Raw genomic sequence first — 12658 nt, forward strand, 5'->3', positions numbered from 1 at the left:
TTCACCAGCCCAGGTCCCTTCCCCCTTTCCAGTGGCCCTCAGCCCTCCAAGCCCAGTTTGGTTCAGAAAGCAGGTGAGTAACAGCCAGGGGCTGAGGTCTTCCTTAGCAAGGATCCAGAGTCCCACTATCTACAGCTTCCTCTCCTACCTCAGGGCTTTTGCACATGTCCCTTCCATCCCCTTCACCTGATTACTTCCTAGTTGGATCTCAGCATAAAAGCCACGCACTCCAGTGAGAACATCCCACCACCCCATCGGGGCGGGACCCCTGCTGTTTGTTCTCACAGCTCCTGAACTTTATCTCTCAGCTCTTAACGCAGTCTAGTTTAATGTCCGTCCTGCCACTAGACTGAGAGACAGCACTGGTCTTGTTTACTGTTGTGTGTCCTTTGCACAAAAGAGGCACTCAATCCACAGGTGCCAGCAAAAAACAGAAGTGTCAGCTCCAGATTGCTCAGTCCAATCCCTGTCCATTATACATGAGGGACTCTGAGGCCCAAAGAAGGTAAGATGCCTGCCCACACTGAGCAGCAGTCCCCCAGCCCCAGGTCTGTCTCTTCCTGAGGTGCCCACTGAACTGCCTAGCCTCCTTGGCCCCTTGGCCCCCCAGGGCTCCACCTGCCACCTCCCCAGATTAATGGTGAGCCAGCACAGGGAGAAAATACCAGGCCGAAGCACGTTTAATTTTAATTTAAGAATCAGTTAAAGCATCAGGTCTGCTCAGCTCTGGGCTGTCAATCAGCTTTCCTCAAGGCTGCATCAATTAGTTTAAAAATATTGAATGCAATTTTGCCTGACACAACATATTGCAGCTACTGCAAAATATAATTTATTTTAGAAGAAGAAATAATTAAACTAATTTGCATGTCAGTCAGCTGAACTGAGATGCCAAGAGGGAGGATGGGACCCATGGGGAACCCAGCCCTTGGAGAGGGCACCTGCCACCAGGCATGAGTGAGGTCAGCTCTGGCCTGGGTCCGAGCAATAGTTGCCACTGGATGGACAATATCCAGATAGCAGGAGAGCCCACTGGCATTGTATCTAGACCAAGAGCTGGACTTAGGGTTGGGAGACATAGGACCCAGCCCAGTTCTGCCAGCGATGCACCTGTGGCTTTGGGCAAAGTCCTGCCGCTCTCTGGGCCTCAGTTTTCTCATCTACAAAATGGACTTAACAAGACCTCCTTTATGGGTTGTTTTGCGGTGCAAGTAAGGTCACAGAGAAGAAAGCTTGTTATAAATTGAAAAGTCCTGCACAAAGATTAATTAATTGATGGATTCCTTGTTTTATACCAGAAACATCTAAAGTGGTAAAATTATGAATTATTATCAATTATTATAAGTGATCCTATGATCAGGAGGAGTTTGGGGAAAGTCAATCAGAAGTAAGATGTCCCCCATCTGCCAGTCACCCCAGGGCAGTGGTTGGCAACCCTTGCTACACATTAAATTCCTAGAGCTGTTAAAAAACATCAATGACCAAGCCTTGGGCACTAGAGCGCTTTGAGGCTTCCTGGGTGATTTCTAACATGCAGCCAGGCTGGAGGCTGCCGCAATGTCCAAGGCACTGGGTGCTGATGTCGGACTGGCCCATAAGCTCGAGGGGTTGCAGGCCAGCCCCCAATTCAGGGATTCCTGAGCTAAGCTGGGCAGGTGGCACTTATGTGATGTAGAACACACCTCTTCAGGTGTGCCCATTGAGCTGCCTGACCCCTTAGACCTGAGACCCTTGCTCATGCCAAAGGGTTCAGGGCTGTCCCAAGAGGTAAACTGTGACATTTTAGAAGAGGAGGTAGGATAATGGCAAAATGGTAATTATGTGAGGTGAAGGATGCGCCAACTACCCCTATCCGGGTAAACATTTTGCAACATATGTGTGTCAAATCATCACATTGTACATCTTAAACTCAGACAGTTTTAAATGTGAATTATATCCCAATAAAGCTGGAAATTTTAAGAGCAGGTAGGGAAGGCCCCGCAGAACCCAAAGGAATGGTACAATAAGTGGGGGGATCTTACCAGCAGGGTGTCTGCCCGCTGAGGAACTCATCCTGCTCTGACGTCTCTGTTTCCTTGGCCCACAGGACCCTGTCTGTCCCTCCGGTCCATGCAGCACCCCCCACACTACACCCCTGCCACTACGCTTCCTGGGAACCCTTCCCTGGCCACCCCCTACCCTCCCTCTGCCTCAGTGGGGAGAGAGGTGCCTGTTCCTGGCAGTGGGCTTCACCCTTCCTTCCTCCCGAAAGTACCCACCGTCTGTCTAAATTTTCTGACAACACACTCTTAAAAATAATGCTCGCCTGGCATTCCCAGTCACGACTCCCATCTCTCACCCCTGGAAAAGCCCCCTCTAATCACTGAAGCAGCAGATCTGGGTGAGCTGAGAAGATAAGGTGCCCCTGGCTAAGGGGAGCTCCAGAGAAGAGTCAGGGTCTGAGTTAATTAAAGACTCTCCCCACCCCCATCCTCCCCGACCCCCCCAGGAGGTGGCTACACCTGCCTCCCAACTCCATTTTTCTTTTAATCAACCCACGAGCAGTTGCAGTTGGCATCCAGTAGGCCCCTGAGTTCAGATAAAGAGGCAGCCACCTACCAGCTTCACTCCCTGAAAAACTCATGGGGTTCCTGGCCACCTGGAAGCTTCCAGGCTGCCCCCAAATCAGCTCCCTGCCAGCCAGGCTAGAGACCCAGCCATCAAGCCACTGCTTGGAAGCAGGTAGTTCTCTCCATTCCTTGAGGTCACTGGCAGGTAGAGCATGTCAATAAACTCATGACTAAGATATTTGAGGACGGGGCACCAATGAGCACTCAGAGGTCTAGGGAGTGAAGGGGCTAACAGTCAGGGTACTGCTCAGAGAGGACAGGCTGGCATGAGGCATCCCAACATCCTACAGTCACTTGATGTCATTGCTGGAAGGACCTTTGAGGATGTCTATTTATTTAAAAAGCACTTGCTATCTGTTGTATGGTTTTAAGTGCTTTGCAGATATTAACTCGATCTGTCCTCTTATTACTAGTAGCCCCCTTTTTGCTGGTGAAAAAACTGAGGCACAAGATGGTCACGTGACCTGGCATGGATCACACAGCTACTAAGTGGCAGAGTTGGGATGGGAACCACTTGGTCCCAGTGTCCTTACTCTTAGTCACTGTGCTCTGCTCATTTTCCAGGTGTGGAAACTGATATTAGAGAGGGAAAGGTCTTACCCAAGATCAAACACTGGGTCAAGGACAGAGTCATGCCTGGAATTCAAGCCTCTTCCAGTCTAAGTCCTTCCAGGCTTCATCCACCTGTTCAACAAATGTCTCAGAACACGCTCTGCACCCACAGTGCTGTGGGCCCGGGGAACCTGAACTCAAAGCCATCACAGGTGGAGGAATGGGGCCTTCACAGTTTGGCTGAGGACCCTGGCAAATAATCCCCTCCAGTCGGCTTGTCTTGCCCTCACGATTGGATCTTGAAGAGCAGAGGTTTGGAAGTCCAGTTGTCAGCTGGCTGACTCTTTAACCTCTCCCATGTCTTCATTGCCCTTCAGCAATAGGGGGTGTAAACTATACCTCCTGTAAGATTTCTTCAAGGGCACCTGAAATGGATGTGGATGCTCTGGGTGCCTTCTGTGCCCTCACTGGCGATGGGATGGGGCCGGCAATGGTGATGAGAGTGTGGCTGGAGGTGGGAGTGGGGGTGGGGGGGTGATGGTGATGGGGCGGCTATGGTGGGAGCAGTGGTAGAAACGGCGGGCTGGTCCTGCTGGTTGTAATGGAGGTAGTGATCGATCATGTTGGTGATGGGGCTGGTGGTGGCGAGAAGCGTGGTAATCATGATGGCCTCCATGCCTGTGATGATGGTAGGATGACGAAGGCGGTACTAGTGGATAAGGTAGTGGCAGCGACAGTTCTAATGGTGATGACCTAATGGTGATGGTAACAGAGGGGCGGTGATGGCATTGGTGACGGCGATAGTGGTGAGGCTGGCAGTGGGGGTACTGATAGATGTTGGTAGAGGTGGCAATGTTAACGCTAACGGTAGTAGTGGTAATTGTAATGGTGATGGTGATGGTGAAGCGAGTGATGGTGACAGCAGCGATAGTGGTGCTGGTTTTGGTGATAATGACCCACGTATGCCAGATGCCCCCAGTCCTGGTCCTGTTACCAGACTGATCAACCCACACATCTCTCAGAGTGACCCCACTGCCCAATCTAGTCCTGGCAGCGGGTGCAGGTTGTCTAGATCTCACCCTCGATGCTTCTCAGCCTCCTCCTGCGCTCTTGTTCCAGACAATCATGCCCAGCTCTCCCGGGCGTCCTTACGGATCCGAATCCTGGATGTGAATGACAATCCCCCAGAGCTGGCCACACCCTACGAGGCAGCCGTGTGTGAGGACGCCAAGCCAGGCCAGGTACAGCCGAGGGGCTGAGGACTGGGGTTTGCTGCCAGGACTGGCCCGGGAACCCTCTAGCCAGGCCCAGAGTAGGCTTGGCCTCACATCAGCTCCTGCCCCCTCCTCACCCTTCAGCTCATCCAGACCATCAGTGTGGTGGACAGAGATGAGCCTCAGGGGGGGCACCGCTTCTATTTCCGCCTGGTGCCTGAAGCTCCTAGCAACCCTCATTTCTCTCTGCTTGACATCCAAGGTGAGTTACCTCTGAACCACCAGATTGTAGGATGCCCTGAGGGAGGGGTCTAGCCTCTTGCTCCCTTCTCATATTATAGATGGAAAGACTAAGACATCCCAAGGGCTGTGCTGGGTCCAAGACCACACAGAAAGTGCAGTGGAGCTGTTACCCAGCCTGCTGGTCAAACCCGGAAGAACGAGCAAGGGGGATTGCTAGAGTGGAAAGGGGGCATCCCAAAGGTAGAGAATGGTAGGTCGAAAAGATACAGAGGGGAAATATGTGAGGAGTGGGTGGGCCAGAGTCTAGGGTAGAAGGATCCCCTGGTCTATAAGCAGATTGAAAGAAGCCACATGCACACATTCCCACCTTCAGTTGAAAAAGTGCTCTGGACAACTCGCATTTCTCTCTGCATCCTTACAGACACCCTGGGAATGGTGTTCTTACCCTACCCCCATTTTTCAGATGATGAACCTGAACTCTAAAAGTATAAGGGACACCCCAGGGTCATAAAGGGCATCAGTGGTGAGCTGTGATCCAACCACACCTGCCTCAGATCCAGTGTGCTTCCCGCCTTAGCTGCTGGCCACCTTGACCTTGGCTGGCAAACTGCCCCACCCTGTCCCAGCTCACCCCACTGTGACATATGCCCCAGTGAGTTCCCCAAGAAGGTGAAATCTGAGTCTTTGAGGAACAGACTGGGGAGGGGTGTGGCCAATGGACTGGGAATGAGGGCCACGGGTCCCAACCCAGGCTGAGCTGATGGCTCGCTCTGCAACCTCAGCAAGGTCTGCACCTTAGCCTCAGTCTCATCATCTGTAACATGGGACTGAAAACACCTGGCTCCTCACTAGGTGGCCCACGTGAAATCAGGGCTACCGAGGTTATATACTCTTAGGACCTAGAAAGTGGCATTCCCTTCTTTCAGCAATTATTTCTTGAACAATTGTTGAAACACAGTGCCTATATGTCTATGTCAGGCACTGTTCGAAGGCCTGAAAATACAGGGCAAACAAGATAAAATCCCCACCCTCATGGAGTTCACATTCTAGTGAAGAGAGACAGAAATTAAGCAAATAAATAATATGATGGGGATGGTAAGTGGTTGGCGGAGGAGGAGGGGGAATAATGCAATCTCCACTAGAGTCTGGACTTTGTCTAATTCAGTGCCAGACCCTGGTGCCTAGAGAAGTGCCTGGCACATAGTTGGTGTTAAGGAAAGTATGTTAAGCAGGGAAAAATATGAGTAGAAACTATTTTACTCTTAAAAAGTAAGAATAGAAACTATTTTAAATAAGGTGATCTGGGAAGTCCTCTCTGAAGGAATCAAAGTGGGTAAGTATCTAAAGGAAATTCAGGAGTGAGCCGTGCAAGTAATTGGACAAAGAATGATCCAGGTGGACAAAACAGCAAGTGCAAAGGCCCTGGGGTGGGAGCAGTCTTGGGATGTTTAAGGAATAGGAGACCTGTGTGGCTGGAGTGAGTGAGTGACACAACTAGGAGGAGATATAGTCAGAGAGGCACTAGGGGCCAGATTATGTTGGTTCCTTCTGACCCTGGAGAAGGTCTGGGACCACCCACAGGACGTTTACACTCCTTCCCTCCAAACGGAGAGACCTCAGTGGCCTCTGAAGCCAGACCCATCTATATTTTCAGTAGTCATTTAAAAAATATGTAGCAATCGGTGCAGGTCAGATAACCAATCAGAAAGGACACTGACCATAAATAACTTGGAACAGAGTTGGGGAGCCCCTGCTGTGGCAGGCTTTAACCCCTTAGTGGCTTGACTGTGTCAGAGTGGAGAGTCCTTGGGGGAAAGCAGAGGAGATAGCAGGGAAGGATTTGGGGGGCTCAGAGTCAAGGCTATTTAAGCCTTTTTGGAAATATTTCGATATTTCAACAACCAGTACCGCTCTGCCTGCTCATTATTCCAATGGTTTTGTGAGCTAGTCCCAGGAGATACAAGTAACCCTGGCTTGACCTCACCAAGTTCACAAGTCTTCCCAACCCAGGGGGCCTGAAGTTCTGTCCCAACTGCCTCTCCTTGACTGGGAGCCCCCAAGAGCTCCCATCCAGTGTGACCACCTGGTGTGAGCTCTGGGAGCCAGGGCGGCGCAGCCATGGAAGGTACCCTCTAGTCCCCAGCGCCTTCCCGTGGCATGCCCAGCCTCCTCCTCCTCACTATTTTAAATATCCTGGGTGACAAACAGCTACCCCAACCCATCTGTTTCTTTGTACACATTTGTAGCCGGTTTGGAAATGTGATTTATAAATATTGCTTTTGCAGCCAGGGATTGACACTGATGTATGTCAGGCCAGATGGATGGATGCAGAGCTGGGCGCAGATCCCGCCTAGGAGGGTGGGGAAAGGGTCTGGGGTGGCCAGTGGCTTTCCCCAACTGAAGCCAGCCACTGCCCAGAAGGTGGCCCTGGGGGTTCAGGGATGATGCCCGGGATTCCCTCCTGTTGGCTGGAAGAGTGGCAGGGACCAGAGCTCTCAGAACATATGGCATCTCTCCTGTCTTCTGTTCTTGCTTGGGAATGTGAGGCTGAGCCAGAGCCAGCCCCTCATTTTTCAAATCTGCCTACTTCTCTGTGCCTCCACTAACACTATCATCTCATACCTAAAACCCACAGTAGCTTCTTAAGTGGTCTTCCACATCTACTCTTGTACTTTTAGATTAGAAGCTCTCTGCCGGGAATGTAGGCTCATGAGGGCAGGTAACCATGCCTGTCTTGTTTCTTGCTGTGTCCTCAGGGGCTAGAACAATCCTAATAGACAGAGGGGGTTCAATTAGTATTTGTTGTTGAATGAATGGGTGATATATCACTAGGTCACATCTTTGCTTAAAACCCACCAACCAATGGCCTCCCATCACTTTTAAGAAAATTCCCCCTGTTCTTTACTACCACCTTTAAGACTTTCTATGATGAGCGCCTGCCTTCCCCTCCAGCCTCGTCCTAACTCCCTCTAGCCACCACCCTCAACCCTGCAAGGACTGCTTTCAGTTCCATGACTACCCTATGCTTCTTCCAACCCCAGGCCTTTGCATGTGCTGTTCCTTTTCCTGAACTCATCATTCAAGACTCAGCTATAATATCACTTCTTCCAAGGTCTCCCTGACTTCTGAGGCTGGGTCAGGTCCTCTGTTATGTGCTATTCCTATATTTTTCCTTCTTAGGACCCTCTGTGGTTTGTAATTGTGGACTAAATTGTGGGTTTATTTGATTAACATTTGTCTCTCACATTGGAATGTAAAAGCTCAGATCCAGGACTGTGGTTGATGCAGCTCTCCATTGTTTTCCCTCAGTGACTAACATGGTGCCTAGAACATAGTAGTTACTCAATAAAGATTTATTGGATGGATGGATGGATGGATAAATGGATGGTTGGGTGGATGGATGGGTGGGTGGATAGGTAGAGGATGGATGGATAATTTGATGAGTGGATAGAAAAGGTAACTATGTCATCAATTCACTGGATAAATTCAGACAAGTCACTTTTTACATATATAAAATGGAAATAATGTCACACTCTTGGTTGTGAAGATTAAACATCACCATGTATTTAAAGTATCCACACAGTCCTTGATGCATAACCAGACGCAGTCAGTGCCCAACACTATCCCTTCTTTCCCTCCTCTTGCTCTCTAGCGTCCTTTCTCCCCCAGGGGTAGGCAGGTATTTCCCAGCTGGGGTTGACTCACCCTTTGACAGGAAGCCAGAGCTCCAGCCAGATCATGAGGAGCTGACCCAGGACCACCAGTTACCCCAAAACTTGTGGCTCATTCCAGCTTTATTCTTCAAGTCTGGCTGTGTACCAGGGAAGAGACAGGCGCACGCTAACTTAACGCAATGTGACAAGCGCTGTAACATAAGTGTGCATGGCACCTGCCTAGTCAGAGCAGGGAGGGGGGGGCCATAAATCCTTCCTTCCCAGGGAAGCAGAGAAAGGAGGCCACAGAAAGGAGGTGACATTTAGCTGGAGCATGACGGATGAGGAATTTACCTGGGCAAGAAGGCAGAGAGGGTATTCCAACTAGTGGGAACGTGGTGAGTAAAGGCAGGGCAGCCTAGACAGAGAGCAGCACGTGATACAGCCCAGGGAACGTGGTGGTGGGTGTGAGGAAAGTAACAAACAGCATTTGTTGAGGCTTTCTGTGTGTGGGGAGCTAGTCTAAGGGTTATGCATGACTTTTACCATTTAATCTTCACACCTATGTGATACTGTTTTCCTTAGTTACACACGAGGAAACTGAGGTCAAGAGAAGCGAAATGAGTTTCCCATATAGTAAATGATTGACTCAGCATTATTTTTAACATTTCTATGGAAATTTTCATATGTGTGTAAAAGTAGACAGAATACTATCATGAACCCGTATGTGCCCATCACTTGAGCTTCAACCCATGACCAGCCTCATTTCATCTGGACCCCCAGTCCATTTCACAGACGTGCTCAAGGCCATAAGTCAGCCGTTCCAAGGGCTCTTTTTCCCCTGCATTGTGTCCATCATGGGGAAGGCCAGGACTGGGGCCCTGGACTGTGGCCACAAAGCTGGGGGAGGGACCCAAGCTGCCAAAGTCTGAGGTCAGTGAGGAAGGAAGACAGGGCCCCTGTTTTGTGGAGTTGGCTGTGAAGGGTTGGGGGCAGCAGCCAGCTGGGCTCCAAGTACTTCTCTACCGCCACGTTGGCAACCATCAAAATAACAAAAGCTCAGGGATGCCTGACCCATACAGAAGGGGTGTGGAGGGGGCGGGGAGGGCGGGGGAGCAGGAGCCACTCACCACATAATCCCTTTCTCCAAAGCCCCCCAGATCCTGCCTGGGGTCCCGGTACTGTGGATTTGACTCCTGTTAGTTCACTGTCCTCTCTGGCCGCACATTAAAAAGGAAAGAGGTGGGTGAGGAGAACTGGGTACAATAGGGTCCCTATGTCCGGCTCCAGGGGCCATGCCCCAGCCCTCCTGGCTCAGCCTCTTAATTCCTGACAGAAAGCCCCCTCAGCCAAGGGCAGGTGCCAGCCAGCGTTTCCATTCTTCTCTGATGATCCAGGGCAGAGCCGAGCAGACCACAAGCAGCTAGAGAAGAACCACAGGACTCGGGGTCAGGACGTACTGGGCAGCTGGGACAAAAACAAGCTGAATGGAAGGATGAATGGAAAGAGTTTTGACATAGCCAGGGACAGAATCTTGGGATAGCTGGGGACAGGACCTTGGCACAGCTGGGGACAAAATCTTGAGACAGAATAAGGGCAGAGTTGTAGACTAAATGGCTGGGAACAAGATATTCCAGCAGCTAGGGACAGAATTTGGGGACAGCTGGTAACAGAATTTTGGGAGATCAGGGAATAGACCCAGGCATCGGCTGGGAGGCAGCAGTTTGGGGCATAGGGAGGCAAATCCCAGGGTGGAATGAGGAGGTGTCTGGGACAGGGGAGGCTGATCCTGGGCCCCAAGTCACATGCCACTCCCTTCTCCTGGAGCAGACAACACGGCCGCAGTGCACACGCAGCACATGGGCTTCAACCGGCAGGAGCAGGATGTGTTCTTCCTGCCCATCCTGGTGGTGGACAGCGGGCCGCCCACGCTGAGCAGCACGGGCACGCTCACCATCCGTATCTGTGGCTGCGACAGCTCCGGCACCATCCAGTCCTGCAACACCACGGCCTTCGTCATGGCCGCCTCCCTCAGCCCCGGCGCCCTCATCGCCCTCCTGGTCTGTGTCCTCATCCTGGTCGGTGAGTCCACTGAGAGCCACTGCCTACCCAACTGGCCTCCATCCTGGGGCACTGGATTGCCTTCCCTAGTAGCCCCCATGGAGCCTCAGTTTCCCTCTCCATGCAGGAAGGGTTGGCCTGAATGATCGCCCAGCTCTAGTCTGCGGCTCCTATGAGAAGCCTTGTAAGTACAGAGCAGCCCCACCACCAACTCCAGACAGTGTCAGCCCCCACCTGAGACCAGTTTCATACTGGCCCACCTCTACACAGCCCAAACTCCCTAGTTTTTAAAAACCAAGCATATTTTTAAAAATTATCTCATGTCTATTGTCCTTTTCTATTCTCTATGAAAGACTTTGAGTAAAAAGGGCTCTTGTGAACTTCACAACCATTCAGCCAAGTGTATCCCCCATTTTTCAGATGAAGAAACTGAGTCTCAGAGAGGCTAAGTGACCTGCCTAAGGGCATGCAGTTAGTCTTCTGACTATAATACAATCAGGTCTTCTCACCTTGTGTTCCCTGCTCCTTTCACTACACCACCTGCTATAAATCTAAATGGGGGGTAAAACTGGGGCAGCTGGAGCAAAATCTTAAGACGTTTGGGGCAAAATCCACTGTGGGATCAATTCTACTGGCGGTCAGTTGAACCCCTAAAGTGTCCTCTGTGAATAGATCACATTTCAGGAGCTAAAATGGATTCCAGTGTCCATGATGTCATCTCTCAATGTCACATAGAAAGGCCTCACCGGGGCTTTGACACTAACTTCATGGAACAGCCAGAGTGAGTGGGACTCTGGGAGGTCCAAGCTGCAGATACCAGCTTTCTTAGTTCCCAGGGAGATGTCAGCTGCCTCCTGTCTCTCGCTACCTGAGCTGAAGTGGCTGCTGCCCATCCCAGGAGGACCTGCCTGTGGCCAAGCTGCACCTTCTCGGGTTCCCCAGAAGCCTGTGTTCACTCCTCCTTGCTGGGAGGCCCGGGCCCTCCCTCTTCTCCCCACCCCAGCCCATGGCTCAGAAACCCTTTTTCCAGAGGGTGCACTTTACAGCGGTTTCATTTTCTGAGGCAGTGCAAACAAATTTCTGCCTAATTGCCCACAAACGAAGAAAGTGCACATCAGTGCTCTAAAGGTGATGGGCGGAATCGCTGATCAGGCCTGGCACATCTGTTGCCCGCCGCCCGAGCTCCCCACCATCTGCTCTCACGGGCATCCCCCTCCGCAGTTCCCAGCCGAAAGCCATCCATCCATCTTTCCCACTTCTCTCCTGACATCTGCCCTCCCTCCAGACCTGTACCCAGCCCCACCCCCTTCCTTGTCATGAGCCTCCTTGTTAGGTCGTAAGCTGGCGCCCTGCCCCATGGCCCTAGCAGCTGGCTCTGGCCACTGGCCCGGCCTGAGATGTTTGGAGTAGCAAAAAGAATCTAGTGCTTGGTCTTGTACCCAGCACATGTCTGTCCACCCCCTTATTCATTTAATTCTCTCATTCATTCATGGATCAGTTCCTTACTTATCCATCTGGTGAGTCCCCACTATGTGTTAAACTATTCTAGGCACTGGGATTCATCCATAAACAAAAGAGATGAAAAGAAAAGCCCTGAGTAACTGCAAAGTTGGGGTTGCCATCCTGAGATGGGGGAGACTGAGGGTGGGGAAGGGGAAGGGTTATTTTTTCAAATTTGGACATGTTAAGTTTGAGCTTCTCTTGGTCAACCCAGAGGACTTGTTGAATGGGAAACTGGATGTACAGTCTGAATTTCAGCAGAGAAGTCTGGGCAGGAGGTTGAGATATGGGAGTAGTCAGCCTCTGAATGGCACTTAAGACATGAGACTGAAGGAGAGCACCCAGTGAGGGTGTGTGGATAAAGGATCAAGGGCTGAATCTTGGGACATGTGATGTTAAGTCAGAGAGGAGAGGAGAAGCCTTCTTAGGAGACTGAGAGCCAGTGATCAGTGAGGTGGGAGGAGGAAGATAAATGGGTCAAGTGAAGAAACCCAAGGGATGATTCATTCATTCACTCGTCCTTTCTCTACAGCTGTCTCCATCCAGCTCCTCAGTCATTCAACAAGCCTGTTTCAAGGGTTTATTGACGGCCAGGCACAAGCTAGGAGAACATTCCCCATGTCCTCCAGGGTAGTTTAGAGTGTGTATATCCTGGGCTGAGGAGAGACAGACATGTTGGCAAAGCAGAGTCTGTGCTATGATGAGCTGTGGCTCTCAAAGCCCAGCTGCCTGGGCATCCCCTGAAGGCCTCATGGAAACAGACTATGGGCCGCACCCAGCAGATCTAGGGTGGGGCCTGAGAACTTGTATTTCTAACAAGGTCCAAGAG

The 12658-nt window shown here is 51.1% G+C and overlaps 1 protein-coding gene across 9 annotated transcripts in view; it reads left to right on the top strand.

Annotated features, from left to right (window-relative positions):
- CDH22 (cadherin 22) overlaps nt 1-12658 on the top strand; it is a 115677-nt gene that overhangs the window by 100429 nt on the left and 2590 nt on the right. For 6 of the 9 annotated variants that reach the window (XM_073236529.1, XM_073236528.1, XM_073236527.1 and 3 more), the window contains 4 exons: nt 4278-4399; nt 4517-4634; nt 10099-10350; nt 10457-10513. In XM_073236529.1, coding sequence (XP_073092630.1) covers nt 4278-4399; nt 4517-4634; nt 10099-10350; nt 10457-10513 — 549 coding nt within the window. Of the gene's footprint in view, nt 1-4277; nt 4400-4516; nt 4635-9420; nt 9511-10098; nt 10351-10456; nt 10514-12658 lie in introns of those variants that run through there. The other 3 variants (XM_037006232.2, XM_037006226.2, XM_073236530.1) reach the window with 3 other exon arrangements.

Source organism: Manis javanica, chromosome 5 (assembly GCF_040802235.1).
Source record: "Manis javanica isolate MJ-LG chromosome 5, MJ_LKY, whole genome shotgun sequence".
Lineage (NCBI taxonomy): Eukaryota > Metazoa > Chordata > Mammalia > Pholidota > Manidae > Manis > Manis javanica.